The sequence below is a fragment of the Poeciliopsis prolifica genome, unplaced genomic scaffold (genome assembly GCF_027474105.1).
Source record: "Poeciliopsis prolifica strain line A6 unplaced genomic scaffold, Auburn_PproV2 SCAFFOLD038, whole genome shotgun sequence".
In the NCBI taxonomy this organism is placed as follows: domain Eukaryota; kingdom Metazoa; phylum Chordata; class Actinopteri; order Cyprinodontiformes; family Poeciliidae; genus Poeciliopsis; species Poeciliopsis prolifica.
The window spans coordinates 4,873,223-4,901,219 of NW_026562413.1; the positions used below are offsets into that span (position 1 = coordinate 4,873,223).

The following is a 27,997-nucleotide window of genomic DNA, read 5'->3' on the forward strand; positions in this document are numbered from 1 at the left end:
TTCATTCCATAAAGTACTTTGGAGTTTGTGGTTGTGATGGGACAAAATGTGGAAAAAGTTCAGAGTGAATGAAGTTTTGCATGTTTTTTTGAATTGCAAAAGTAAGACCTCTTCAGTTGTTCGGTTTGTTGTTGGGGTTAAATGAAAGCCCCCTTTGCTGTCTGTAACTCTATCATCCTCCCCTCGCCTGTCTGCCTGCTGCGGTGCATGATGTCCTGCAGATGGATTATGATGTTACATAACAAGCCAGTAAGGAATAGGATATTTGTTTTGGGCTTGGAACAGGATTATCAGCCGTACTCTGCGATAAATAATAACACTGTGAAGCTGATCTTTGCCCAAGAAGAGCAGCAGCAGAAAGTTTATGCACCTTTTTCCATTTTTTTTTGACTCAAAAAAAGTTTTTGAATTCTCCTAATATTTTCTTATATTCCTGTTTGTTTTCTTACCTTTTATATTTGACAATATTGCACCAAAAACATGTAGAAAATGCTCCATGCACCTCGATTAGCTCCCCTGAAAACCCTTGTTTTTACTGAAAAAAAGTGAACGCGAAAAATAAACAAAGTTGCTCTTGAGTTCACACCCATTTTCCTTTAGGAAAGTACCAGTTAGCCTACATTGTTCAAAGTAACAAAAACATTCAATAGATTTGAATAGTGAAAATATTTAGGTCACTTTTTACAGAAATATTTCAACCTCTTTCCCTTGGAAACAAGTTTTGTGTTATAACTATGGCTTGTTATAGAACTTGCTTGATTGTTATTCCAGGTTGTTTTAAGAATGGATATATATTGTGGAAATGATGTTTTTGTGCTTAAATTACATTAAATTCATTTGTTGTTGATTTGCTAAATCCCAACTTCAGTTTCATGTTTTAGCCACCAGTATTCAGGTTCCTGAGCTACTGAAAACATACAGTTAAATGCACACTATTACTATTGGCATCTTTTTCTTTTCCATAAAAGTCATGATCAGAATTAGCATACATCTTTGAAGAAAAAGAATAACATAGTAATTCAAGCATTTTAATTGATTCATGATGCTTTGACAGTGTTTGTTCAGATATTTAGGATTGTGGTTAGTAACTTTGATACAATAATTGTTATAAAGAATTAACTATTTCATTAAATAACTGAGAGAACTTGCTTGTTTTGTAATAGAACGAGTTATGAGAAACACCCTTCTCTGTTGTTGAAGTTAATGATTTTGCACAGGCTCAGTCAACGCCCTTATCTTTACCAGCACACTCCCAGACTCCTGGCAGGTACTGTACTGTTCCCACATCTGTAAAAGCTTCGCCCACATGCAGCGCTGCGTTTTGTTTGGTTACCACCCCTTTGAACAGCAAGTCTCCGGCAAACCGGCCGTGTAAGAATGCTGTATTAACTGGCTATGGAAAGAAAACATAAACATTGCATCACTTAACTGTTGGGTATGAGCTCCACCTGGGTGACAGAAATTGCTCTTTCACAGATTATTCAAAATATTATGTGTCAGCATACTTTCATTTTTCCTTAAATGGTTTTATTGCCATTTAGGAATGTCCTCACCAAAGTAAATATCTAAAATTCTTTCAATTTGTATCACAGTTTGTATTGCCTATTTTACTGTCTAGACATCCAGACTTGGGAGTGTTAAAAATGACACCAACACCGATTCTGATTTATGTTTGTTTTTGAGTAAAGACTCTTTTAAAACAATTGCTTCACTGTCTCCAACATGAGCTTTTTTTTTTTTTTTTAAGATTATTGTGGAAATATTATTTTAATGAAATTTGTGGTTTTCAATTCTAGTTCACACCATTCATATTAAATATTGACAAATTTTCAGAAATGTTTAACATTTGAAAAACCAGATATAAAAAACCACTCACACCTCCAATACCTCCAATTTATTTATTTTTTTCTTTTGGGTGGTGGGATAATATGCAAGCCTGGAACCATCAATAACTGATAAAATAAAGTTGTCAACAGCTCTTGAAACTTTAAGTATCTTTGCCCAGTTTTGATAAGATTTCAACAAAAGGGAATAAAAAAAGTGCCCATAAACAACCCCTATAATAGATAAAAAAACAACCTGGATCAAAATATTTTTCCCAAGCTTATTTCAAGGCCATTGCAGATTAATATTTACCACATAACTTAGTTAAAGTTGACGTTGGGGGAGGACATGGCACAGCGAGCCAACTGGACCTGCTGGAGTGAAAGAACAGCTTTGTCTGGCGGTGGTTTAAGACATTTGGAAGAATTTAAACATGCTCCAGATGGACGGGTCATTCCTCTCTCATTAATGAGGGGAAGCAGTGCTGGTATGAGCAAATTTAGAAGGACATGGGTGCCTTTTATTTTAAATTTGGGCTTGGGTTTGAGGACATGATCCGTGGCCTTAACTCTGCAGACGCTCTCTGTTTGTTGTAGGTGGTGGAGCTCTGTTTGTTCTCAGACGTACAGTGAGATTATTTCATGAGGGTTTGCAGACAGGACGAAACGTACAACTGTGTTGTCAACTTTAAAGCTCGTAGTAGTGGAGTACTTCACAGCAAGCAAACAGAAGATTATTGAATTACTCTAATGAGATGCACTCTTGTGAATAAAGTTGAAATTCAGGGAAAAAAAATTTACATTTTCTTCAGTAAAATAATTTCTTCCAACATCCTTTTGTAGGTTATTTATTCCCTGGGTGTCATGATCTACAAAGCTCTGGATTATGGCCTCAAAGAGAACGAAGAGCGAGAGCTCAGCCCGCCATTGGAGCGACTGATCGACATGATGACCAACATACAGGAAACTGAGACCGACCCTTGTCCTGACGAAGGCTACGAGGCCACCGAGGAAGAGGACGAGTGTGAGGAAGACGACGGGGATGAAGAGCTCGACTCTGTTTCCTCTGCCAGCGAAATGAGCAGCATCAAGAGTTACAAAGATGTCCTCTTGGTGAGTTTAGAGTTTCTAAACGCCTGTTATGCTGTTTGTTACTCCATCGCTAATCCCTTGTTCAGTCAGTTTGGACCTATTGATATGATAAATAACCCAACCTAAATATCAGCCATGGAGTAGCTCTGCAAAACTTCAGGTTGTGCAAAACGAGCCCTTTAATATTCACCATAATACTGCAAATACTAATTGGGAGAACTGGGAACTTTTTATACATTTTTTTCAAGGCACAGAAGCTTTTTGTTTTCATTTGACCTTAAAAGGCAGTACTCCTTTAGCTGCACTACAGTAAGTACAATTGAGCTATTGAAAATAACTTTAAATAGCTTTTTTGTTGATTAATGTTGACATGTAGCAGCTGACCTTGCTTGTGGACGGATCTGATGCAGGTATTGATATTAAGTCATGGGAAACTTGTTTGTTTGCCATTTCCGTGGGTAAGAGAATCCTCTCATTTCTATAATTAGCCTCACAATGTTTTGTTGTGCCATTGATGTTTGTCAATTCATAAGAGTGCTTTGACAAACTGCTTATTATTATAAATCAAAAGTAGGTAAATATGCAGCTTCTATAAAAGACTATGTTCATTTTGGCCATGTGAGTCTTCCATCTTGAATTTAGATTTTATGTTAAAATTGTGAACAGAGCAGAGCAGCAACACATCATCACCATAAATGAAGCCCCCTGTTGGGAGTCGTCACACCGTGAGGTCCACAAGTAGCTGCTGGATATAAAAGGAAGTTAAGCCATTTAAACACCCTGTTTTTTGGGGTTTTTTTTAATGTAGAGATAAATTAATAAATGAAGTTAAAAATAAAATTCTCATTGAAAGACCAGGGTTACAAAAAAGTGAAAGTATCAACAGTAAGAAAAAGCCCCTGTGACCTGATAAGTGTTTTTTGTGCAAACAGCATTCTTGATGCAGCCATGTTTCGCTGCTGGTACTTTCACTTGTCAGCAGTCATTTACCTGAGAAATAATTTTCCGAGTCGTCCCGGTCACGCCCATCAGACAAACATCAGAACAATGTCATTCATCTGGTCCTCGTCTTTGTTCACTTGGACATAATTTGGTGACATGTTTTTTCTCGAGCAGTTGGCTTTTGTTCTACCAATCACTGGTATATGTGAAAGGGGACAGCCATAGATGGTGTGTAGAAAGAGCTAGTCAGACATTGGCCCACTAACTGGATCATCAGGTTCGCCTTGGATATTTTTGTTCTCTTTTTTTCTCTGTTGTGGTTTCAGTGATGTTGTCAGCGTGGGGTTAGGAATAAAAATGTCTTCCTGTCTGAAGTTAACTTTTTTCAGGTTGGTGTCCCTCCCGGTGCTGGTTGACAGAACAATAATCAATTAAAATCAGACAGCTACCTCCTGATTAGCTCTCACCATTTATGCACATTTGCTTTGATGCATAATGGGGTTAATTTTGTAATTCCCCTGACATTCTGGTAAACGCAAAACACTTACTTCTATTAAGGACCATGAGGCGCTTTATTTTTTCATTTGTGGTCATATTTTTCCAAACATAGTGAATGTTAATGAACCTGTATCTGTTGCAGTACTTCAAAAAGAAATTTGCATTTGCCAAAAACAGAATCTGCAGGTCAGAAATTAAATAATAACAATAATTAAAGACAATAAAATGCAATAAAGTGAAATAAGTTGCTGATTCTTTCTGACTACAAAAAACACATAAAATGAGACACTTGATATAAAATGCTCAGTTGTATTATAGTGTAACAATGAGAATACATTATTTTGTATTTCTAAGAGATGAATACTTTGGAATGAGCTAAACTGCACAATTACGTACGCCATGCACTTCAAAAATTTTTAGTCATCGACTGTTTTGCCTCTTTTACTTCTGTAGATATGTTCTTCCCATCTGCCCAGCCCGTCTGATGCTCCGAACCATTACCTGGCCGTGTGCCGAGCTCTTTATGCCGAGACAAGGGAACTTCACACGTTTCTGGAAAAGATAAAATGTGCCAAGGAGGTGAGAAAAATCTTGACATTACCAGACCATTTGGACCTGTTTTACCACTTGGTCACATCTCTCCGTTACAGATAAAAAAATTAAGAGAAAGGATGCCTGAGGTCCTTTCTGAGCTCAAATGCCTCCAGTAACCTTTGCTTATGTTTACCTGCCAAAAGTGAAGTAGTTGTGTGTGTGAATTTTTCCCTTTTGCCTGCCAAAATTAAAAACAGTCATTCTACAGCCAAAAAGTGAAAACAAAAGGAAAATGTCTCTAAAATGATAAAGAGGTTTTGAGAAAGTACCGAACTATCGTCATCAACTGGAGTTTACCAGTTGATAAAGAAAAATGCAGTCTGACAACAAAAGCAAAACAAAGACAAAAAATACATTCCTGAGGCAGGATGAATGAAAGTGTTTGTCCAGCTGGGCGCTCGACTGCGGCGCCCGGTGTTACTTCATTCTGCTCAGATGTGATGTGGCGTCCTGACTCTGGTGGCAGTCGCTAGTTTAGAGCAGAAACTGAGAGCAATCGAGAGAAATTTCTTTCTCTTTTTGAGACACGATAGTGTCAAGATAACATAAATAAGAAATAATACAATTACACAAAGATGGTGTCATTATCATGTTTATTCAACCTGAACATGGCAAATTAATGTGTCCTATGAAGGGTATGAAGAAGAGAAGCTGGGTTTAAAAATCTAAATATATTTTAACTGATTAAATTAACATTTAGGTAATCATGTTTGAAGTGTACGTTAGCTTGATTCATCCAGACAGCCTCTGGCAGCACATGGTGTACCTATAGAATAGGTAAACCCAGGGAACATGCTTTAGATCTTCAGTGGGTTTGCTTACAAATTTGGTTAGTGAGGGATCATTATTTTTATTATTTTTAACGTTGCTTCACTTGTTTACCTCTTGTTCTTGTAGAATCCCCTTATCTTTTCAGAAGATCTAGAAAGAGGCTAATTTAAGTGATTTTTGATTTGTGTTAATGAGAAACAAGCGTTGTCTCAGTAAATAAGGGGTGATGATGTATGTACAATGTAGCAGGTGTCAATAGAAAACGGTCTTGAAAAACTTTAGAAAATATAGAATTTATTTTTCGGATGTCCTGGTGGAAATAAGTATGGGAAAACAAAATAGAGTACAGAAAACAAAATATAGTTCCCAAATTAAAAGTAAAGTTTGGTCATAAAAATTTTGAATGGACCTTATGCAAAGGTTAGCTTAGTCAGATTGTTTTATTTTTCTAGTAAGTCAAAGTGAACTTGAGAATTTGCAAAAAGAAAATCACATCAAGTTATAGCATACCAATATTTTACCTTAAAATGATAGGATGTAAAGGTTAAGTGCGTGAAACCACTGACATTTTGAAAACAAAACTGAGAGTAGGTCGCACAGCAGATTCATTAGAGGCACGTTAAACGACGTCATAAAAGGCAATTTGATTATTTTATATCCTCTGGCGCACTGTTGACACAAGATGAGGTGGTTATCGTCAGGATCGTGTGAGACAACATTCACTAATCACACAACATGTTCACTACGATAACATAGGTAGTTTGTCCATGACTAGTTCAGCTTGATGCTTGGCCATACTCTGAATGTAGACATGTTGTTTTCCCCTCGTTTCTTGTTGACCAGAACCTTCGGCGGATGGAAGGTGAGACGCAAGAGGAGCCTGAGAAAGACCTCAATGAGCTACAAAATGCTGACTGGGTGAGAGAAAACACTGGTAGATTTAAAATATAACCATGTGATGGTAAATACAATGCTGCTGTGTCACCTAACTTAACATTAGACATATTCCACACAGGCCCGCTTCTGGGTGCAGGTGATGCGGGATCTACGACATGGCGTGAAGTTAAAGAAGGTTCAGGAACGGCAGTACAACCCGCTGCCCATTGAATACCAGCTCACACCGTACGAAATGCTGATGGACGACATCCGTTCCAAACGCTACAAGCTGAGAAAAGTCATGGTAAGAGATTTACCCCCTTTGGTACTGCTTTTATTTTAATATACATCCAATGTTGGATCATTTTAATCAAATTGAATGTTGCTGTTGCAGGTGAATGGAGACATCCCCCCGCGACTAAAAAAGAGCGCACATGAAATCATCCTTGAATTCATCAGATCACGGCCTCCTCTTAACCCTGTAAGCAGCTCAAAATTTACTGTAATGCAAGACATACAGCAAATTCAGTTAAAGAAAATGCATTCTATATTATTGTAGTATAAGATTACATGGATTAAAAATGTAAGCGGAACAGAAAGAAATTCTATTTTCAAGATAAGATAGAGTCATACATTTCAAAATCACCTGACAAACACTTTTCATCCTGTCAAAGAATTCATGATCACTGTTAACTATAATGTGGAGGGTCCATGATCCTGTGGGCCTATCTTCTTTTTATTTGAGCATTTCAAGAGTTTGTGGCATCAGAAACTTTTTTCAGAGCATCTGACGTAGGTGGTTACTAGATTTTTGTTCAAATTTCTGTAGAAACATATAGATGAACCTTTTAGAAAAAAAAACAAAAACGGTGTGGCTGACAACAAACCTTATAGAACATCCTGTATTTCATGTTACTTTAGCGTAACAAGATGAATTTATACAATAAACAAAAAGTTATTCTGGTTCTCCTTTCTACCAAGATCTCACTTGTGCTGCTGTTTCAGGTTTCAGCCCGTAAGCTCAAGCCTCATCCTCCACGTCCGCGGAGTCTCCACGAGCGACTGCTGGAGGACATCAAGGCTGAAAGGAAGCTCCGGCCGGTTTCACCCGATATGATTCGAAGGCACCGCCTAGGTGAGGAGCACGGAAATGATGCGTACATCTGGAATTTTTTTCCCAAGTTTTCAGTACATGTTTTTGGCCTCAGGTTTTTCTGAGATCGTTATTTAACACCGGACCTGTGGGTCTTCTTACACTGGTTTTCTGTTTCTATTTTTTGATATTTGCAAACAAAATGAATTTATCTTAGATGAAAAACTCTGCATTTAATACTTTATATATGTATATAGATTTAACAAGTCTTAAGTATTTTGAGAAAGAGGGAATATAAGTTGGTCCATATCTCCCAGAAAGGCATTAAAATGGCCCTTTAGTGCAGTGCCTGATTAGAAATAATCCTTTTTGTTGTGTTCAACATGCAGTTGAGCAAATCTAACAAAGTAAATGTTTTGTACTCAGATGGTCAGAATAATATGAAACCTCCCAAAAAACTACTTGGTAAGTCTGTATTTTGCCTTAAAATATTGATATCATAGTTACATCTCAAATGGGCCATCAAATTACGGGTCAGTTTCTCTGTTGGTATCTGCAGGAGGGTGGCTCTGTTGCTTCAAAACTATCCATCTTTGTGAAACACCTGGGATTAATATGAGCTCAGCTCATTTTTAAAACTAACTTTCCGAATTTACTATTTAACGTCACTGTTCATTTTAACATTTTCTTTTTCCTTTTTTTCCTCCAAACATGGGCATTTCTGTTAGTCATGCGACCTCTAAGCATGTCTTACAGTTTTGACTCATCAGGTAAATTTCATGGTGGTCGTTGTGTACTTATTATAACATTTGTGTGTCATTCCAGGCTGTTTTTAGAACAAGCTTCTCCTTCTCCATAATTTTATAATATAGTTGTCTCGTACAGTTGTATAAAAAACACACTCCAGTGTCACACACTTGTTATTTTGATAAAAGCACCGCAGGGGACGCTGAGTCAACACAGTGCAACTTCACCTGAGTATGTCTGGCATTTAAACATTTTTCTTTTGTTTTGGAGGTAACACTAGAAATAGTACAAAAAATAAATACATACAAGTCTGGTTAGAAGTTTACACACACTCATCGTGGACATGAATGTCTTTCACTTTGAGGATTTAATGGTTTGTTTTCCAGGGCGGGCTGACTACGAAATAATTGTGAAATAATTAATTTTGTTCCCATTGACAAGCCTCCCTTTTTTGGCATAATTGGTAAAGTTTGTTTGATTGTTACTGCTTTTAAAGATGGAGTATAACTTGAAAGTTGGTACAGTGGTTTTTTAAGTTTGAAAGCCTCATCTTGACTCCTATGGATGTACCTATTGCCATCGTGACCAAAAAGCTCAACTTTTGTCTCATCTGAGCATAGGGCATTTCTCCGAAATACATTTTGCTCATCAGCACAGGCAAATTTTGGTCAAGCTTTAAGATGTCTCATGTCTGCGTGTCTTTCTTGGTCAGCCCTCTCTCATTCTGTGGTGACAGAAAACTGTCTGAACAGACACACTCTTGTTCCAGTAGTTTAACTTTAGTCTCTGTGCCTAAATGTAGGCCACTACAGCTCGGCCTCTGGTTCTATCCAGCCGTTCAACGTTAGGAAGAAATGTTTTTGAAAATTTATTAAGTGTTCCTGAACATTACGGTCAATTTTTTTTCATCTGAATGTATAGTTTAGCTTTTCTTCTAGAACTTTGCAAAGTAGCAAGATGTACAGAAGTGACATTCAATGCATTAATTAGTGCTTGTAAATTTCTGTTAAACCAGACATTTTCAGACATTCACTGATATCACTTTACAAACCAGCGCTCTGCTGTCTCGGCAGCCTGGTCACTCTAATCTGCCCTCTCTGATAAATATGTGGAAATTACATAACGCTGCTGTCAGTGGTTTGGCTCACATGTAGGTGAAAGGCAGATGTCAGTTTTAATGTGCCGTTAATCCTCACAGGAGGATGACGGTAAACCTTTGCGCTGTGGCTGCTCATCGTCTTCCTCTGGTTTTTTGACACATCCCTTCATGTACCTTTCCCTTTGTGCTTTTAGCGCTGATGCACAGCCTGCTTATGCCTGATTGTGGAGCACCACAGCAGTCTCTAGTGTCATCGCACTTGGACCTATCCTTTTGTTCAGCATTAGCAAGAAATGTGTATCTGTTTTCGCTCCAGCTGAAAGTGATGTTTGCTGAATTTACCTTCAGGTGCAGGGAAAAGCATCAGCACCCCTCAGGACTTGTTCCGCAGTCCAGGTAAAGCATGCACCGCTGGTTCATTTAATCACCTTGGAGATGATCTGCAACATAAATAGGGCTGCAACCAAACATTATTTTAGTAATTAATTAGATGATTAATCGGATCAAAAAAAAAATACTGTCACATTTTGTAGGTTTTTAATTTAAGCCTTTTTTATGCAACATTAGAAATACATTAAAGAATGCCAACAAATAATGAATTTCTGTTTTTCAACAGGAAACTAAACATTTTTATTAGATAAAATGTAATAACACAGTGAATGCTTAATCATTAAGGATGTGTCTGCAGCAAAAAGAAAAAAAAGTACTAACATGTGGAAGCTCAGTCCTTTCTGCTGATCTTTCACAATACAGTGATACCAACACATTTTAATAGGTTCTAAACTGTTATAACCTGTCAAAATGATATAATGTGTTGATTTTTTTTAAATTAACAAATTAATAATTTTTGGTGGAAAAGGTGGTTAATAGGAGATTTCTTTGCAGAATTTGAACCAGTTGCCACTTGAAGAGTTTTGGGTAGAACACATTTACAAAGTTTTTTTTTTTAATCTCAATTGCAAAGTATATATTTTATTTGTACAAGTTTGGCTTAATTACTGCTCTCACAGCGTTGTTCTTCATCAAAACAGCATTTTTTTGAGTCTGTATAAGATTTATCAATAATTAAATTAGTTGACAATTGTATCAATGATTGATCAATCCAATTAATAGTTTTCAACCTTGAAACATAAGCCAGTTTATTTGCCTTAGTGGTGCAAAAAATCTGAATGAGGCATTTTGACCCACAGCATCTCCTGACGGGCAGAGGAAGTTGGCTGGCAGCACCCACTCTCTGGCCAGTGGGATGACCGGAACCCCTCAAAGAGCACAGCAGCTGAGCCAGAGGAAGAGGCTCCTCAAAGCTCCCACACTGGCTGAACTGGACAGCTCAGAATCTGATGTGAGTCTTCTGGCTGCTTCCGATCACACCGAATGATCATCTGCATATCTGTGGAGAAGAAAATCAGGAAACCTATCAACATTCCAGTATCTTGAGAGCTTCATCTGAGCTTTTACTATACAGTTTTATTTAACGGTGTGTTATTATTCGACTGACAGGAGGAGCCCACAAAGAGCAGCTCCAGCAGGTCCACGTCTTTACTGGAGGACAGATCTCCTGAGGCTGTTGCGGAGAAGAAAGGTGTGATTTAACACAGAGAAAATATTAGTAGAAATATTAAATCGGTTACGTCCTCCATCTCTTTATCCATTCCTATTTAAATGTTTTAATTCCTACAGCGCCTTCGAAGTTTCTACCCGTTTCTGCCACTCCTCAGCCAGAGAAGCACCAGACTCTTCAGAGGCGGCACTCTGTGGAGAGGGAGCCGCCTGCTTTTGTTCGGTCTTTTGCACCACCGTCCAAGCAGAGCTCCAAATCGTTGGTGAGTTAACTGAGGGAGTTATATGTTACAACTAAAGAGGTATAAGTACTGTTTTTTTCTATCCATGTTTCATTGAGGTTCAAGCTGTTTTTCTTTTAGTGATGTAACACACACAAGAGAAAATTGTGCTGCAGGCTCTTTGGTAGAGATGAGCGTTTTGATTGACCCAAACTTGTATTTTTATTCACAGTTTGTTTCCACTGATTGATCTGTGCTTTTCTGGATGCCTATTTGGCAGATTTTTGAAAACACTGAAATAGTTTGTGAAGATATATCTAAGTTGATGCAAATAACAACAATAAAAAAAAATCCCAGCAGTTTTGCTACTAAAATTTGTATGATAAATAAATTGTATAAATGCAGTTTTATAGGCTGATTTTTCTTTTCCCTTCAATCTTCAAAATTGGCTTTTGGCTGTTGATGATTTTTTAAATATTATTAGTAGCACACAAAGCATGACTTTGCACTCATTAACAGGTTTATGACTGACAGGCAAAGAAAAAAAAATTATCTTTGTGCGATGAGTTAAGGTGTGGTCCAAGATGAAAACAAATAGTTTTTTTAAGCAACCATTACTGGTCAGACCTGTCAGACGGAAATTTCCAGTCACTTATTAAACAATCACCGCATTCCTTGTGGTCAACTGACCTGCCTGCTGTCCTGTCGACTAAATCACAGCAAATATGATGAGACGAGAAGCTGCTGTTCATTTATTTGCTACAAAAATATCAGAATACTCACCTTATGAGTTTAAAAAAAAGGGGTTTTTTTTGTATGACATGCCAAAAAATAAAACCTTTAATCGAAGCAACCTATAGTTTTTTTTTTTTGTTTGACGGAAATTTTGGGGTTTTTGTTTTGCAAGTTTTGTCAGTCTAATAATAAAATAAGTCTGTGTTATTATTGTGGTTACGTTCAGCAGCAACAGTAGAAGTTGAAAATGTCAGCTTAATGTCCTCCTGTCCTGTGACTGCTTATTTGTTTACAATGAGGTCACTGGCTGAGCTTTTCTGTGCTCAGTCGTATGATTCTAGTGAGGCTGACAGGATGTAATTGAAACCACAGGACTGCTGCACTAAGAGGACCATTTGGGGAATAGGTTCCTTCTCACTACTTGTTTTCAGGACTTTAGAGCGATACCCGAGTCTCTAATGTCTAGAAAAGGTTTGACATATGAGAAAATTGACACTTAAAACTGGTAATTAAATTACTTTATGATGTATTTCAGCTACTTGAGATCATGTCTGTCACATATGTGACAATGGCAAAGCATGGCTCTTATAACTGAGCTGTGGCAATAAACCTGGTCACTGTGATTCAGCCAAACACCCACAATCCTATGCTTAATCACTACCAGTAAGATGTAAAATAAACGTTTTTGAGCTCTGTATTGTGTTATAGTGTTATTCTGTTATCAAAAACACATCTAGAGTATTTCCTTGATTCTTTTCTTGCGTGTTTAAGAAATCCTTTAATCTGCCATGGCAATCATTCAGCTGTCCAAAATGCCTGAGTGGACATAGGGCTCCTACTCAATTCCTCCACCCAGCTCCTTCCGACTAGCCGGCAGCAATTAGCAAACACCTGGTGGAATTGCAAGTCAACTGAGCAGATACAAGCTACTTCTCATTTCAAAGTTGGTAAAAATGTTGTTAAAGAGTTCGTAGAAGAATGCTGTTGTGATTACTTCTTGATGTGTGAGTTCCAGAAAGAGTTTCAAAGAGACAGAGGCTTCATTTTAAGGCCTTATATAATAAAGTTACATTTCTTTTAAGGCATGTTGGATATATACAGCATCTTTATAACAACTACAGGTAACATTATTACCTGACTGTGGCGTAAAATAGCACTATAGGCCTAGAAAATGCACAATACTGTCCCTTTAAACCTATGTGTGTGCATTATGTGAAGCCCAAAGTCTCACATTGGGCTTCTCAGTACACACGACAAAGTCATGCTGCCATCATAATAATGAACCACAAAATTTAACACCATTGAAAACAGGCAAGGCTCTGCTGTCTGCAATGGAGGAAGGACTGGATTGTTGTTGTGCCCCTGAAGACCTGTCTGACCCCTGCAGAGATCCCACGGGTTGTTTTTATGGTGCAATGGAACATCACCCTTGTAGAATCTACATGTCAGTTTTATTTAATGTAATGAAAGTAAAACAGTCAGCCCTTTGCAGTTACCTTCATTTTCTGATGCTTCCTCCTGTACATCATCAGCATATTTACTCAGGTTAGCCAAACTGTCTGACAAACTTACTTGCAGTCAGTTTTTATTTTTTCGTATAACGCTGCAGCAGATTGGGAGTCCCCCCTGGGAAGGTGACTTCGTCTGTATCCTGTTTGTTTATCACCGTCTGATTTTTTTTCTTACATGAAATGCGAAGAACAAATAACAATCAGGGTTTTAGGGAAGCCAAGCAGGGACATCTAAGTTCTTGGAAGTTATTTTTTGCACATCTCAAAGGCAACAGCTGAGCTCTTTTTGTGTCTTCATTTGAACTAAATGACTGCAATTGTGAGAGGAAAAATTAATCTCGGGTGTCGTTTTATCAGACTAGCTTTCATGTTTCACTTCTTATGAAATCAGATTTTACTTACTTTCATATGTGTAGAACCGTTAAGTTTGCTGTAAATTATTACATAACGGATTCTGAAAATATCCTTTGAATGACGGAGTTGTCTTATTAAATTCCACCAAACATGCAGCATGTGATAAAGTGTTTTGGAGTACAAGGTGCTGCTGTTTCAGTCTCAATGTCCTGTTCCCTTTCCTCCCGCCCGCTGGTCAGGTGGAAGCAGCCGGCAGCACTCAGGTCACGGTATGTTGCCATTAACTGCACATCATCAGATTATCCCATCAACGTCACCATGTTAGGAAAACCATCTTCAGCACTGTATGATTGGTTATACTTAAAGGGTTGTGTAAGGTCTGTTTGAGTGAGAGCCCTATCTGTAGAGTGACTGAAATTAGCTTAAGCTGGGTTATGAAACAAGACAGAAAGTGGGAGAAAATTCCTCAGTGGAGAAATTTGTTGGAGTTTTTCTTTGCAGCATTGCAAGTGTGGTTTGTTATAAACCCATGTGCAAATAAGTCAGTTAGATTGATGAGTAAATATAAAATTTCTAGAAAACCCAAATTAACCTACTGGAAGTTTGTAGAACATCACCTGCAGATTCTGCATTTGTCTTCTTTGTCACATTTTTCTCGAGTCATCATTCATGCGAACGGTTTCTGTTTCCATTACTCCCATATCGCTGCATTTCTGGTCTTCTGATGATGCTGGGTGTTTTATATTTTACTCCATTCATGTGGCATTTTTTTCTCACTGGAAGAAAATGCCACATTCCTCATGTTTGTCTCCTCTTCTATAAATACAAATGATGGTTTTCAGATGCGATGTGTTGTTTGTTTTGTTTTTTCCTGCAGGAGGAGTTCTGCTATCCTGTGGAGTGTTTGACTCTGACGGTGGAGGAGGTGATGCACATCAGACAGGTTCTGGTCAAGGCAGAGCTGGAGAAGTTCCAGCAGTACAAAGACGTCTATAATGCTCTGAAGAAAGGAAAGGTAGAGTTCTCTTGTTGAGTCGATAAGATTATAAGATTCGTCCTCATCCATGTTTTTCTTCTTTAGCTCTGCTTTGCTTGTCGAACCAAAAAGTTCTCCCTCTTCACCTGGTCCTACACCTGCCAGTTCTGCAAAAGGTAAACCAGTACTATTCATCTTGATCAACAGTATATTAGTTTATAAATGAGATTCTTACACAGTCTTCTCTGCGATATCATTATTTTCTAAGTCTGAATAAGTATCGTAAATAAAAATAGATAGTATTTATATGGTCATTCCTTTACTATCAAAAATTTTGTCTTTGATTTGCTGCTTCAGTACTGAATCAAAAGTTTGGTCAACAATCAAAGAGCCATTTTTGTGTTTCACATTGGGTATAGATACCAAATAAATAAACCACTATTTTAATTTTAAATAAAATCACAGACAACAAACTGTTATCAAAATGTTCAGCGTTATCCTGTCTAAATCTCAATAGATTTTTAAATAGAGCCCAGTGACCTTGGCCAAGATGCCACAAAAAGCTGCAGAATCCGGAACATTTTATTGTTCTCTAAGTGTATTAAGTTGTCAAGACTAATTAAAACTTATAAATAAATCCAAAAAATATTATTCAGAAATACTTTTAAAGGGGTAAAAAAGAAAAATACAGAGTTGATAAATATCAGAAAAACTAGCTCAACTTGAGACAACATGAAGCTTTTTACATATTCTTTTAGCTACGCACTGACAAGTTTAAACAAAATTTAATTTGGGTGGAGTTTTCCTGCCTTATCTTTTGCGTTTTCAGCCTCTGTTCAGTCATATCCAACTTAAAAGTTATGTTTAATTTTTTTCAGACCAGTGTGCGCCCAGTGTTCAAAAAAGGTAGGAGGCTGTAGGCCTTTGATGCTTTTTAACCAGTCCTCAACATGATAAACTGCATGGAAACCTTTTATCAGTCTTAAATATTTTGTTTATTTCTTCTTTCCTCTGCAGATGCGGCTCCCATCTAAGCCCTATTCCACTCTGCCCATCTACTCTCTTGGTCCGAGTGCAGGTGCTAACGATGTCGCTCGTGTAGCTTCGGCTCCACCAGAACCAGAGAAACATGCGCCTGCATACGGCAGACACAGTCTCCGCCGAAGGTCGTAGCTGAACGATGGCAAAGACGAAAGAAAGTCTGGCGTGCAGAATTTTAACGTTTCTCGCTGTGTGCAGGTTGTCCAGGCACAGCAGCCGAGACGGGCAGTCGAAGGACGAACTGGAGCTGCCCAAAGAGCTGACAGAGGACTGGGTCACCATGGAGGTCTGCGTCGACTGTAAAAAGTTCATCACAGAAATCATCTGCTCCAACAAGCGCAGCCTGACGGTGGCGTCGAAAAGAGCCCGTCTGAACCGCAAAACTCAATCGTTCTACATGGCGTCGTCTAAGTCGACCAGCTTCCACCCCGCAGAGCGCCCCATTAGTGAAATGTAGGGTGGAGCCAGTGTACTTTATTCAAAGCATCCTCCCAGGATTTGGGCACTTTATTGAAATTTAAAAGAAAATCCACATTTGACACGGACTGCTACCAAAAAATTTAGACGTTGCCGTGCAAATCTGGAAGTAGTATCCCTCTCAGGAAAAGCTGCTGGCATTACATTAGCTGTGATACTAGTGAATATGTGGCAAAGATGCTCATAACCACTTAAATACAGTAAAGGAGCTAAGATGCTGTGAGACTGTTTTGCTTCCAAAAGCCAATAGGAACCTTGTCTGAGTAATTCACTCAAACTAGGGATGATATGATGCAGAAAGCCAAAAGATGTAGTGATATGTAAATATTGCAGAGGCCCAATCAATGTCTAATGTCGATGAGCTTTCCAGTTCCCGTTTACTTCTTGCACTCAGGAAGATTAACCGACAGAAATGCACTGTACAGTCTCTTTCTTGTCAGGTCTGCTGGGGCAGATCTCCGCCTCTCATCCTTCCAGCAGCAAATTATTTTGCCAAAAGTTTCTCCTTCTCAGCCAGATCAAATGAGTTACTGCTGTTATCTCATGTTACTGAGGGGCTCAGATTGCCTGTATTTTTCAGGGTGTTTTTTTGTTTTGCTGTTTAAACTAAATGTATATTAATTTTTGTGCAAGGTGCCAAAATGTAATTTCTCTGAATGCCTTTGTAGCTACAGAACTATTGTACATAATGTGTCATAAACTAAATGACGGTATCTTTAATTTCTCAACTCCTTGTGCTCCAAAGTGGGCCACAGACATGAAGGATTTTAGAAAGTGTACAGGTTGTATATTCATATCGTTCCAAATTCAAATTTAATATAAACTTATTAAAGTTTCATTTAATAAGTTTATTAAATGAAACTTATTAAATTTTTATTTCTGGCCATCAGAATTATAGTTTTTAGTGTATTATGCTGTGCAATGAGTTTAAAACTCCTGTGTTAACATTAAGCACTTTATTTGGACCGGATTATTGTTTATGTTTGGTTTTTAATCTAAAATAGTAATTATGTAATTTAAAGAATCTGTGCCACTTTAAAAAGGTCCCTTATGAATACAGTAAATGTTTCAATAAGCGTTTCAAAGCAAAGGAATAAGGAATGCTACACAGAATTGAATGTAGACATTTTAAGATTTTACTTTAAGAACATATTTTCATTTTAAGTGATTCTCCTATCAGTCCTGCACACATGCATACACACACATCACCAATAGATACAAAACTTAACCAGCCTGTTTAAGAAATGTCGGTGCAATTCAAAAAACAGTAAAGCGATCCATAAATCCAGTTTTATTTTGGAGCTCTATAAGGAATGTGTGCATGCTGTAGTGAGAACTGTCTGTTTTTATCAGAGAAATTAAAATAAAGTCATGATGATTGTTAAATTTGTATCAGTCTCTCTGTCATATGATGTAAAATTTCCTCAAATGTTTCACAAATGGCCTTTTGAAGGCCTGCTGCTGTGTGCCAGCTGACCTGTGAAGACCCAGAACAGAGATAAGTGGCTAACAGAAATGTACAGTATGTGCAGCTACCTGGATATTTCACAAATTGTCAGGACCTCAAACTCTTAAATATGGCAGGCTAAAAGTGCCTAAATTTAAATAATATATGCCACAACTAATTAATAACAGAGCCGTGATAACTTAAAACGGAAATGATTGAATCATGAAAACTGATGGGGGGGAAAAATGCTACTATATGTTACTTAAGTTATTTTAGTATTTCTGTAATTAAATAACTAAATTTGAAATTATTCTAAAATGTTTTGTAAATAAATCATTTCAACAAAAAATTGTTCATTTAAAAAGTTTACTTCCAGTTTTAATTATTTCAGTATACATTTATGAAGCCATGCCAATACTGACAGGTTAAGTATATCTATAATTAATTTGAGTAATTATCCTTCAAAGGATTAGTGCCAATTGGTGATTGGTCAGAAACTGACTTGCTGTAAAGGTTGACCGATCAAATGTCAGGCTCTGCTTTGTGAATAAATTAAAATGTGAATTTATGACTTGCACAATTTTTGAGACTTTTGAATAACCATGTTTTTTTTGGGGGGGGGGGGCGGGAGAGGGGGATTGTGTCACCATTTGCCAGCGCAGTCAATATGTCTGTTTAGACAGTAGAGGGCGATAGAGGCACATTGAAAACCTGACCTGTTGGCTCATATATTTGAAGCGTGTTTGGGGACATCTAGTGGTGGTAGATCGACACTGCAGGAAGTTTTATCTTCATCGTTTCAAGATAAAACAATAAAGCAAGCCATGCTTGTATCAACTTATTGTATAAAAACACCATCTGTCCAACTGTTTACACATCTTATCACAATATAACCACATATTTCAATGCATTTTATTGGAATTTTATGTGAATGACCAACACAAAGAAGTGTATAACTGTTTAATAGAAAGAAAATTATGCATTGTTTTATCATTTGATAAAAGGAGAGAGAGAGAAAACATGAAGCCGTTAAAGGTTGGCTTATTCATGTTCTCCGGCAGATCTTCAGGTGAAAATCAGAACATCTAATGAGAGGTTTTTTGTAAACATAATCAGAAATATTCACTGCAGTTTGAGATGTTTTTATCAGAGAAATTAAAATAAATAAAGCAGTTTGTTAAATTTGAATCAGTCTCTCTGTCATATGATGTAAAATTTCCTCAAATGTTTCACAAATGGCCTTTTTCTGGAATTATGCATTACAGCATAATATAAAAACTGAGCAATAAGAAAATAACTTGTGAACCTTTCCCTGCATAATTTGATTATTTTCCAAAGCCCAACAATTTTATTACAATAATTGCTATCAGGATTATCTTCGGGAATTTTAAATATAAAATAAAATGTATTAAGGTGTACAACAGCACATGTTAACTGCGGAAAAAATCCAATTATCCAAATTTTGATTTATAATTGTAAATGCTGCCTGGTCCTTCTCACATAGTTTGAAACTACCTCGATAGGGTCTAGTAACAGACACTGAAAATAACCTGGCTGGCCACAGCCTCTGTGAAGGGTGACCCTCACAAGCTGGTATCTATTGAAAGGCAGTGGGCAGCCAGGCGGTCAATAACGGCCTAAACGGGTTGTGTATTTAGCAGCAGCTCAGTGGTGCTGATCCTGAGCGCTGCTCTGGGTGACTGAGTCAGACACAAGACATCCGACAGACCGTCATGTGTCTGTTCTGATGTTTTAGGTCATTGTGTGTGTCATTCTGAATAGATTGCTTCATCAAGTTTAACAATTGCTTTGGATGCGCTTGTAGAGACACAGAAAAGAGGCTTTTGGGAGGCATTTGGAGCGAGCGAACATATCAGGAGTCATTTCACTCAGAATCAGTGTTATTGTGACAACGAATAAAATTTCTTTTTTTTGTTGCTTTTAATGTTCGGACATTCGTGATCATGGATTAAAATGCAAAAGTGAAACTAAATATCTTCTGCACTTCATCCTCGGTGCTGCGTATATGTCCATCATACAAACAGAGAGTCCGTCAGGATGGTAACTGGATATGAAGAACTAGTCATACCAAACGCTTGGTATGAAAAGAATGTCAGCCATCAGGTCAAGAGGTCACATGTCAGCCACAGTATATCATAAAATTGTGTATTCACTACATTCCCCTGACATCTGAAGATCAAAATACCGCTACATGTTGGCTGGCGGATGTTGCGCTGGTTTGTAATGAGGTGTGCAGCGCAAACGTGTCACTTGATAGTCATGGAAAAGTTGATGTGTCTGGCTGAACAGTCTTCACTGACATATTAGGGAGATTATGACTAAGCCAGCCAGGAACATAGGAAGTTTTCCAGGTGGGCAAAGGCATTGATGTAATTTTTTCCTATAAACACTGTATGTGCAGTATGTAAGACATCTGAGTTCTTGACATATGCTTTTCTACCTTACTGTAGCAGAGAACTGAGCTTCAGGGTTAGCATTCACAAATAAAGCTCTGTTATTTATTCCTGTCTTCCTTTGTAACAGCAAAATGGAGAATCTAAAAATAAAAGATAGCATATGTTTTAGTTCAGCTGATACCAAAAATCAATTTTGAAGCATGATCATTTGAATTAATCATTTGCTGAGAACTTTGTACCCTCCTTAGTTGACACATAGTTTTGCATGTCAACATGGTAACTGCACAGATGGTTCAATTAGAGTTAGTATGGTGGCTACTGGTAACCAAGACATATTTTTCTGTGAAATAATAATTATCTACCAAGAAGCTTAGAGTAAGGTTTAAGATCATTCCTGTGGGAATAATCTGTGCTACTCTAGTGAGTAAAGCAAATCAACATGAGAACATGAACATAAACAAACATGGAAAATGGCCACTGCTACTAAGTGGTAATCAAATTTATATATTTTATTTTAATGAAAAAAAGGTGCAAGTCCTTCTGTGAATGAACTGCAAACTTCATGAAAGCAAAGAGGGTTTTAGAACGAAGTTGCAAACACTGGATATCTCCCTGACACCTCTTGCTCTTTTATTTGCAGAAAGCAGGTCATTGCATCACCCAGGGGCTCTTTGAAGGCGACTTTGTCACATGTTCTCACATCAACATTGATACATGAAAAAACTGCATGTAAAAAGCTTTGTTGGATTTTCCAGAGAAAATGTAAGCCCATTTTTCGAATTGTTTAATATTGGCTCATTATATTTTATTTGACAAAATCTGTCATTCTTTGCATTGGCTTATCAAACATGACAAAAGACTGGTTCTTCATCTCTATAAGAGGTTTTTTATGCCCTTTAACGGCTCTTTTCTTTGACAAGTGCAATTCAATAACAAGTGAGTTTAAGAGGAATGTATTATTTACTATACAAAGTGCAAATAGTGCCACTGCTAGATCATTGACAAAACTCAGTAGAACCCAAATATATTAATATATCTCTCCTGGTCTGGCAGGAAAATGATGGAAAACATAGCTGCCACATAGGTGGAGTTTCCTTTGTATTAAGGCAGGGACAATAAAACATTTATGCTGATCATCAAATGTGAGTGCAAATGTTTTTTTTTAACATCCATTGTTTCTAAAAAATATCATTTTCTTTAAGCTTGTCTACTTCTTATTGACTCTTCAGTTCCATCACAGGTGTGTCAGCATTACCACCTCCACACAGGTTTTGTGTTTCAGATCACAGTCAGCGATGCCAAATAGGCCGCTAACTTGCATGGGCTCCATTAAGCGATGCTCTCAGTGTGAAATGGTTGCTCACTGTTAGTGTAGAGGCCGAAATATATCAAACCAAGGAAGAGGTTTTGCTCATGGAGGGTTGGGTCGGTTGGAAACACAGACCAGCGGCAGAGACCCATGGTCAAAGAGCTTGTACGGTAGAGAACCTTTTGAGGTCCAAACATCCGTTTTTGGGTCGTAGCACTCAAAGCAATCCGAGTCCTCGATGACATCGTGGCCATTGAGGATGCGTCCGCCTGTGACGTACAGCTTGTTGTTGATCACTGTGGCGCTGTGGTGCATTCTTCGCTCTTTCAGATTTGCACACTTGAAAAATTTGTTGGCTTTGGTGTCGTAGGCAATCATTCTCCTGGTATATCCTGAAAAAGAAGATTTTTTTTTTTGTGCATAACCAAACTTTCTTGACACATTTTGTCTGTAGTTTACATTATTTATACTCACACACAAAAATCTACTGGGTTATTTAACCTCTTTTGGACAGAAACTGGGTCAAAAATTGCTGTTGAGTTAAAGAAGACACTACAAAGGTGCCTCATTATTCCTCACAGAATGACATTTTAAACTGTATTCAACAGAAATAGAAGAAATAGTAGGACACGACTATGGACAATAATAATGTTAACGTCACTGGATAAAGATAATGACAATAACTTGAGATAATATTAGACTTTTAGTTGCTAAGCAACTCACTATAAATTATAACTAAAGTTCAACATTTACACTTTGACCAAAGAATTGGTAATAAGGTCAGTATAAAACCTCAAGTTACAAGTGAAAGTACTACATGGAGCAATAACAGGAATGATTTAATAAAATACATTATAATTACTTGTTTGGTAATCCAAGCTACAAGTTATTCTAATAAAGTAAAATTTGGGAATTTGTCGTTAGTCTCTTTAACCTTCTTTCTGATTGAAACCTATAACTCAGTTTTGTCCTGTTAAAAACTAACCTAGGCTTGATCTGCCTATGACTAACTGAGAATCTTGTTAGCAAAATAACTTGGAGTAAATTGGGTTATTCTAACCCTGCAACTTTTGAGAAGCAGCAAATTCTATCAAAAAATGAAAACCCATAGGTGCAGATTGTATTTGCTATTACTAGTAACCGATATACGTATTACTTTGTTTCATTCAAAGGAAAATTTATTATGAGTATTTTAAAATATTTACATTGCAATGGTCTCAAAGCAGAATTTCCAGCCTTCGGTGTAAGTGTCTAGTTCTTCCTAATATAGAGGAAAACTCAAAGTTGATTCTTATCTTGAATTTGAAAAATCTAAAAACAGCTCTGGATGCAGAAAACAAGTGTTGTTATCCAACGATAATAACATATTTTGTAAGAATATTGTTAATATCATGGTAAATTCATGTTCACTTTGTGTTGGTCTATCACATAAGATCCTAATGAAAGACATTCAAATTTGGGGTTAATTTTTTAAATCCATGCTTTTCATCTATCAGCGTTTACCTCCTATGATATAGATCTTCTCCTCAATGACCGCAGCTGGCGCACAAACATTTTTCACGGTCCTTGTCTCCAATCTGGACCACAAGTTGCGAGAGATGTGATACACCTGTTTCACAATAAAAATGTTGACAATTAATGTAACTCAGAGTCTTCAGAAAACACTTCTTAGAGAGCTGTGCCTTACTTGAATAAGCCGGACCGGGTTCTGCATGGCGTCCTCCCCTCCAAACACGTAGATCCTCTGATCACTGGCTGCAACTGCTGGATGAAGCACAGCGGTAGGCATCGGTGCCATGGCCTCCCATTGGTTAAACATGCTGTTATACCTCTCCACTGATTGAGAGATCCGCTTGTCCACCCCAATACCTCCCAGCACAAAGATGAAGTGCAGATAAGACACACTTTGGTGGGCGTATCGAGGCTCCAGCATTGGCTCTGCTGTCCTCCACTGGTTTGTTTTGAGGGAAAGCGTATAAACAGTGGAGCTGACTGAGCTATCCCCAGAAGCCATGCAGAGACTGAGGCCTCCCAGCACATAAAGGATGCTGTGGATGCACACATACGCAGCTTTGTAAAGGCGCAGAGGCAGCTTGGCCAACCACTGCCAACGATGGGTCCTTTCATCGTACAGAAGTGCCTCTCGAGAAGTCTGCTCGTTGTTTTTGCGTCCTCCAACTACCACCAGTGTTTCTCTGCAGGTGTAACGTCTTGGTGTGGTCCAGAGGGGCTTCAGCTCACGAGTGCACTTGGTGCTGGCTGTGAGCATAAGACGGCGTACAGAGTCGATAATCTCAGTGCAGAGTGTGGAGGACTGCACCAGTGGGTCGTTGGCGATGAACTGGAAGAGGTACGTTGGATGGATGTAGCGGAGACGAACCTTCTTGAAGAGATCGTGAATGGCGCCGCGTCGTGAAAAAGGGTCGTGGTGGATCCATGCCAGGAGAGTCTCAAACACCTGCTCCTCCTCAGCACAAAGGCGGTCATCCTCCAAGTAGCACATGAGCTCTGGAAGAGACAGCTCACAGAAGTCCTCAGTGGCAGCAACATCAGAGAAACACCTCACAGCCATCTCCTTTGCCTTCTCCTTCAGACTCTCGCAGTGGAGGATCTCAGACAACCGGATCATGCTCAGACAGTTCTCAGGGCTCAGCTGCTCCTGCAAGAACGTGGAGCAGGCCTCAAAGAGACCCCCATAGTGAAGCATGGATGCTGCCTGCATAAGGGGGAGCACATTCTCCATGGTGATAGTGACGCAGCCCGTGTAAACATAGTCCACAATGCCAGTGAGCACGCTTGAAGAGATTCCCTTCAAGTTCACACGGGCTTGGCTGCTCTCCAGAAAGTTGTTGCAGAACATGGCACGGAAGTACGGGCTGCTGGACACCAGGACATTCCTGTGGCAGGGGATCTCCTGGTGCTCAGTGCAGAGCAGCACATCGGTCAGGATGCGCTCCTGCCGCAGGATGTTGAGCTGGACGAGCAAGTGGCAAGGAAGTTCTGAGTCTTTGAAAGAGAAAATGTCCGCTCGTCTGCCGGCCATCATGTTGCTGGCAAAGGAAGAATAGAGGCACAAAATTTTTCAGTTGAAGTTACAGTGCAATACAACAAATGTAATAAATATACTTGATTTATGCTGCTAAGTTTGTTACCATTTTCTAAAATTGCATTCTGATTTTCACACCACCGTGTAAAAAATGCCACTTTTCAAAATAAGCTGTCTGAATCTGAAGCAACATCACATTCCGAACAAGTCATCGCCAAGGTAGGGTAGGGTAGAGGGGCAGCAGAAGCTAACCAAGGCATCATTCATGCTAGAAATTGAAACATATTGAGCAAAACCTTTAGTCTCAAAGCAAACAAAAAAAAAGAAAAAGAAAAAGGAAAGTGTTGGCTTCTTTTGAAAAATGCTTTTGTTTTACCATTCCGTTTTAATTTCACAATTGGCTATTCCTCCTGATCAAATATACATATCTCATTGGCTTAAGTCTGCAAACAGTATGTTTGGTGATTTGGTTTATTGGAAAGCCGATCATTCATGACTCACTCAGAGCAGCTGTCCTTACTATGAATCACTGACTCTCTAATTTTCTATTTTAAAGCCCATCCTTATACACCCGTCCACCATTATTCCACATCTGTCATCAGGCTGCCTATCACTGCTAACATTAAACAGACTGTGTCAACAGACCATCTGTGTTTGCCTCTCTTTCATTCTGAATCTCTCCCCCAGGACCCATTTCACCCTCTCTAAACTCTGCTGCTATTTTCAACATGTTATGAGGTTTTTTTCTACAATATTTCTCGTCTCCGGTGCCAGAATCTGATCCTCTGCAGTGGTGGTCTCTGTGGTGATCCAGGACAAAATTCTCTGAACAATTAGCAACAAATTCTTGGTAAAAAAAAAAAAAAAAAAAAATCATTGACAGTGTCCTGGCTGCCTGATACATTTAGACGCCTAATCATTATTGTGTATTATTAGATGACTGCGGCTGAGAGTGACATTTCACAGCAAGCATATTTACCTTTGTCCACTGGTGGAGAGTCAGAAATTAGACTTCATTTGAACCAAGATTTACAGACATAATGAAATATTTCAGTTGCTTCCCATCTTTACTTTAATTTGTTTCCCTAAAACAAATACCTTTCAACTTTTAATACTTTTAATGTTGGAAAATGGAAGTTATTAGTTCAAAACATAGCATCTAATATCTTTTATTCATGAATACTCTTCTGACATTGCCAACCTTTTACAAATGAAAGCTAAAATTGGCTGCATTCCATGACTGAGCTGAAATGTATGTAAATGAATTGTCTAGATGATTGTATTCATTTTAATACATGTTATATTCCTGTTCTAAATTGGCAAAATGTCTTGTGTTAAATTAACACTGTACAGAAAATTTGAATAGAACAGAAAATAAAACAATGTCTGAACTGAAAGGATATGAGCTGAATTGAATGCATTTAAACACACCTGATGTGATCTTTTAATCATAAGGACGACATATTCCCAAGTAATTTCAAACTAACTTTGATGAACACTATGTAATTGCACGCTGATGGTGTCCTGAGTCTTCAAAGTATGAAAAATTTTCTCACTGAAAAATAGTTTGTCCACATTCTAGATCTCTTCCCAAGTTTAAAGAATGTGGTAGCAAGACCCCATAAAAATATATACATATATATTATTGGCCGTCTAGTCCTACCCAACCTTTTGGGTACCCAACCCTTCTGAGATTAACTGAGAAGATCATGGTGAACGACTTTGTGGTGAGAAGACGTTCACCATGATTTGGGTGAGGAGTTGCATCATTTAGGCAATAAATAATGCATGACCTATTCCAGATCATGCATCTTGATGTTGTTTACCACGACATGTAGACTTTGTACCAGAAGTCTACAAGCCTGCAGCTGCCAATATTCCCAGATCATGCAAGTTAAGAGAAAGAATCAGAGTGATCTGATCAGGTTCTGATCAGTTCTGAACCATAAAGTAGCATCTCTCTTATCACGTTCTGTTCCTAGTGTTCTGGTGCAGGAAGCTATTGGACCAAAAGACATTTGTTCCCCCAAAGCTATCGACCCTCAACCAGATCTTCATTCCCTCTTTATGTTTGTGATGAAGATCCTCCAGGAGGACAGATTATGATGCATGTTATGATGCTGATTATTTAAGAACATAAATGTGGTTTAACAAAACTTTTAAACCGCCTCACCTACTAAGGCAGAGGTGAATGATCTTTAATATCTGGTTACCTCCGTAAAATTAAGACCAATTGCTAATCATAAAAAAAATGCAGGACACAGTTGACACTTTTTGAGCTAATCAGGGAATAAAGCTTAAAACATAATAAAAACACACTTTAAATCAAAAGCTGAAGACTTTTTATAGTAATAACTGTTAGCTAACCCTGTTATTTTTCAGTCCAGTTAAATTCATGACGCCATGGATCCTTACCTCCTGTCCTTAGAAAATCAGTAACATCCACAGAATAGCATCAGTTTGATATGAATTGAAAAAAGAAAAAAGAAAAGTTAAAATACAATCCAGAGAGGTGTCGGGTAGGGACAATGACACAGAGAAATGACACAGAGTTTTTCAGCTGGGCGCTGTGGAGAGTGCCATGAGGCCACTGTGTACATTCCTTCATCTAAGAATAGCCTGGTGGGCCACCGTGACTCTACTGGGCCTCTCATGTGACACAGGGTTGTGTGGCACCGCCGGGGTCCAACAGAGGCGGTGAATACAATGGTCCTGGAGTGGGACAGTCATCCCAGGGTCTTGAATCAATCATGAGGCATGCCCACTCTGGATGGCGCTTAATTAAAGAGCTCCTGAGCTGACAGCCTGTTGTTTGAACCTTTCCTCCTCCACCTCTCTGATACATGTAGTTCACTATGGTGGCAAATATAGATCTGCACTGATCAGGATAAACAGCTGTGAGAACCAGTAGAGGTATAGGCGTCCAAATGTGTGTCTAAATGCTATGAGAGAACTAAAGTTAAATTTGTTATTTGTGTACACAGATATGGCAAGTGAAGCTAAACTTTAAATGAAGGTTATTCATTCTTTTTACTACTTTAATTTAGAGGTATCATTCACCAAGTTCTGATTAAATGTTTTCCTTTGAGCTGAAGCAGAAGTAAAACCAACAGTCTTGATTTTTATTATTTTTAAGTCAGTCAGCACACTGAAACTAATAGCCATAACGATGACTTTTATTAGATAGAAAGTTTATGATGGTGGGACTTTAAGTACATCTAACTATTGACTCTACAAACAACCTGTGATGTTCTAAAGGAATCAACTATGAAGATGTGTAGGTTGATAAACTCCACTGGGATCTCAACTTGAAATTGGATGTATCTGATTTTTTTCAGCAACTCCAGTGAGTCTGGCATAAATCAAAT

At 38.2% G+C, this 27,997-nt stretch overlaps 2 protein-coding genes across 6 annotated transcripts in view; one reads left to right on the forward strand and one right to left on the reverse strand.

Annotated features, from left to right (window-relative positions):
- Positions 1-17,800, forward strand: part of spire1a (spire-type actin nucleation factor 1a) — a 28,860-nt gene extending 11,060 nt beyond the window's left edge. Inside the window, exons 3-19 of one of the 5 annotated variants that reach the window (XM_055053873.1) lie at positions 2,667-2,936; positions 4,809-4,934; positions 6,564-6,638; positions 6,736-6,900; positions 6,991-7,077; positions 7,602-7,731; positions 8,116-8,154; positions 9,884-9,931; positions 10,726-10,877; positions 11,036-11,117; positions 11,216-11,358; positions 14,156-14,185; positions 14,794-14,931; positions 14,998-15,068; positions 15,771-15,798; positions 15,910-16,058; positions 16,132-17,800. In XM_055053873.1, coding sequence (XP_054909848.1) covers positions 2,667-2,936; positions 4,809-4,934; positions 6,564-6,638; positions 6,736-6,900; positions 6,991-7,077; positions 7,602-7,731; positions 8,116-8,154; positions 9,884-9,931; positions 10,726-10,877; positions 11,036-11,117; positions 11,216-11,358; positions 14,156-14,185; positions 14,794-14,931; positions 14,998-15,068; positions 15,771-15,798; positions 15,910-16,058; positions 16,132-16,390 — 1,992 coding nt within the window. In that variant the 3' untranslated portion in view covers positions 16,391-17,800. Of the gene's footprint in view, positions 1-2,666; positions 2,937-4,808; positions 4,935-6,563; positions 6,639-6,735; positions 6,901-6,990; positions 7,078-7,601; positions 7,732-8,115; positions 8,155-8,417; positions 8,460-9,883; positions 9,932-10,725; positions 10,878-11,035; positions 11,118-11,215; positions 11,359-14,155; positions 14,186-14,793; positions 14,932-14,997; positions 15,069-15,770; positions 15,799-15,909; positions 16,059-16,131 lie in introns of all 5 variants that reach the window. The other 4 variants (XM_055053872.1, XM_055053874.1, XM_055053875.1 and 1 more) reach the window with 4 other exon arrangements.
- A 3,080-nt stretch (positions 17,801-20,880) lies between these two features.
- On the reverse strand, positions 20,881-27,180 carry klhl38a (kelch-like family member 38a). Its single transcript, XM_055053913.1, has 4 exons — positions 27,045-27,180; positions 23,271-24,633; positions 23,087-23,192; positions 20,881-21,975 (listed from the first exon to the last, which is right to left on the reverse strand). The coding sequence occupies exons 2-4, from the start codon at positions 24,627-24,629 to the stop codon at positions 21,686-21,688; spliced, it is 1,755 nt and encodes a 584-aa protein (XP_054909888.1). The 5' UTR covers positions 24,630-24,633; positions 27,045-27,180; the 3' UTR covers positions 20,881-21,685.
- Positions 27,181-27,997: the final 817 nt, after the last annotated feature.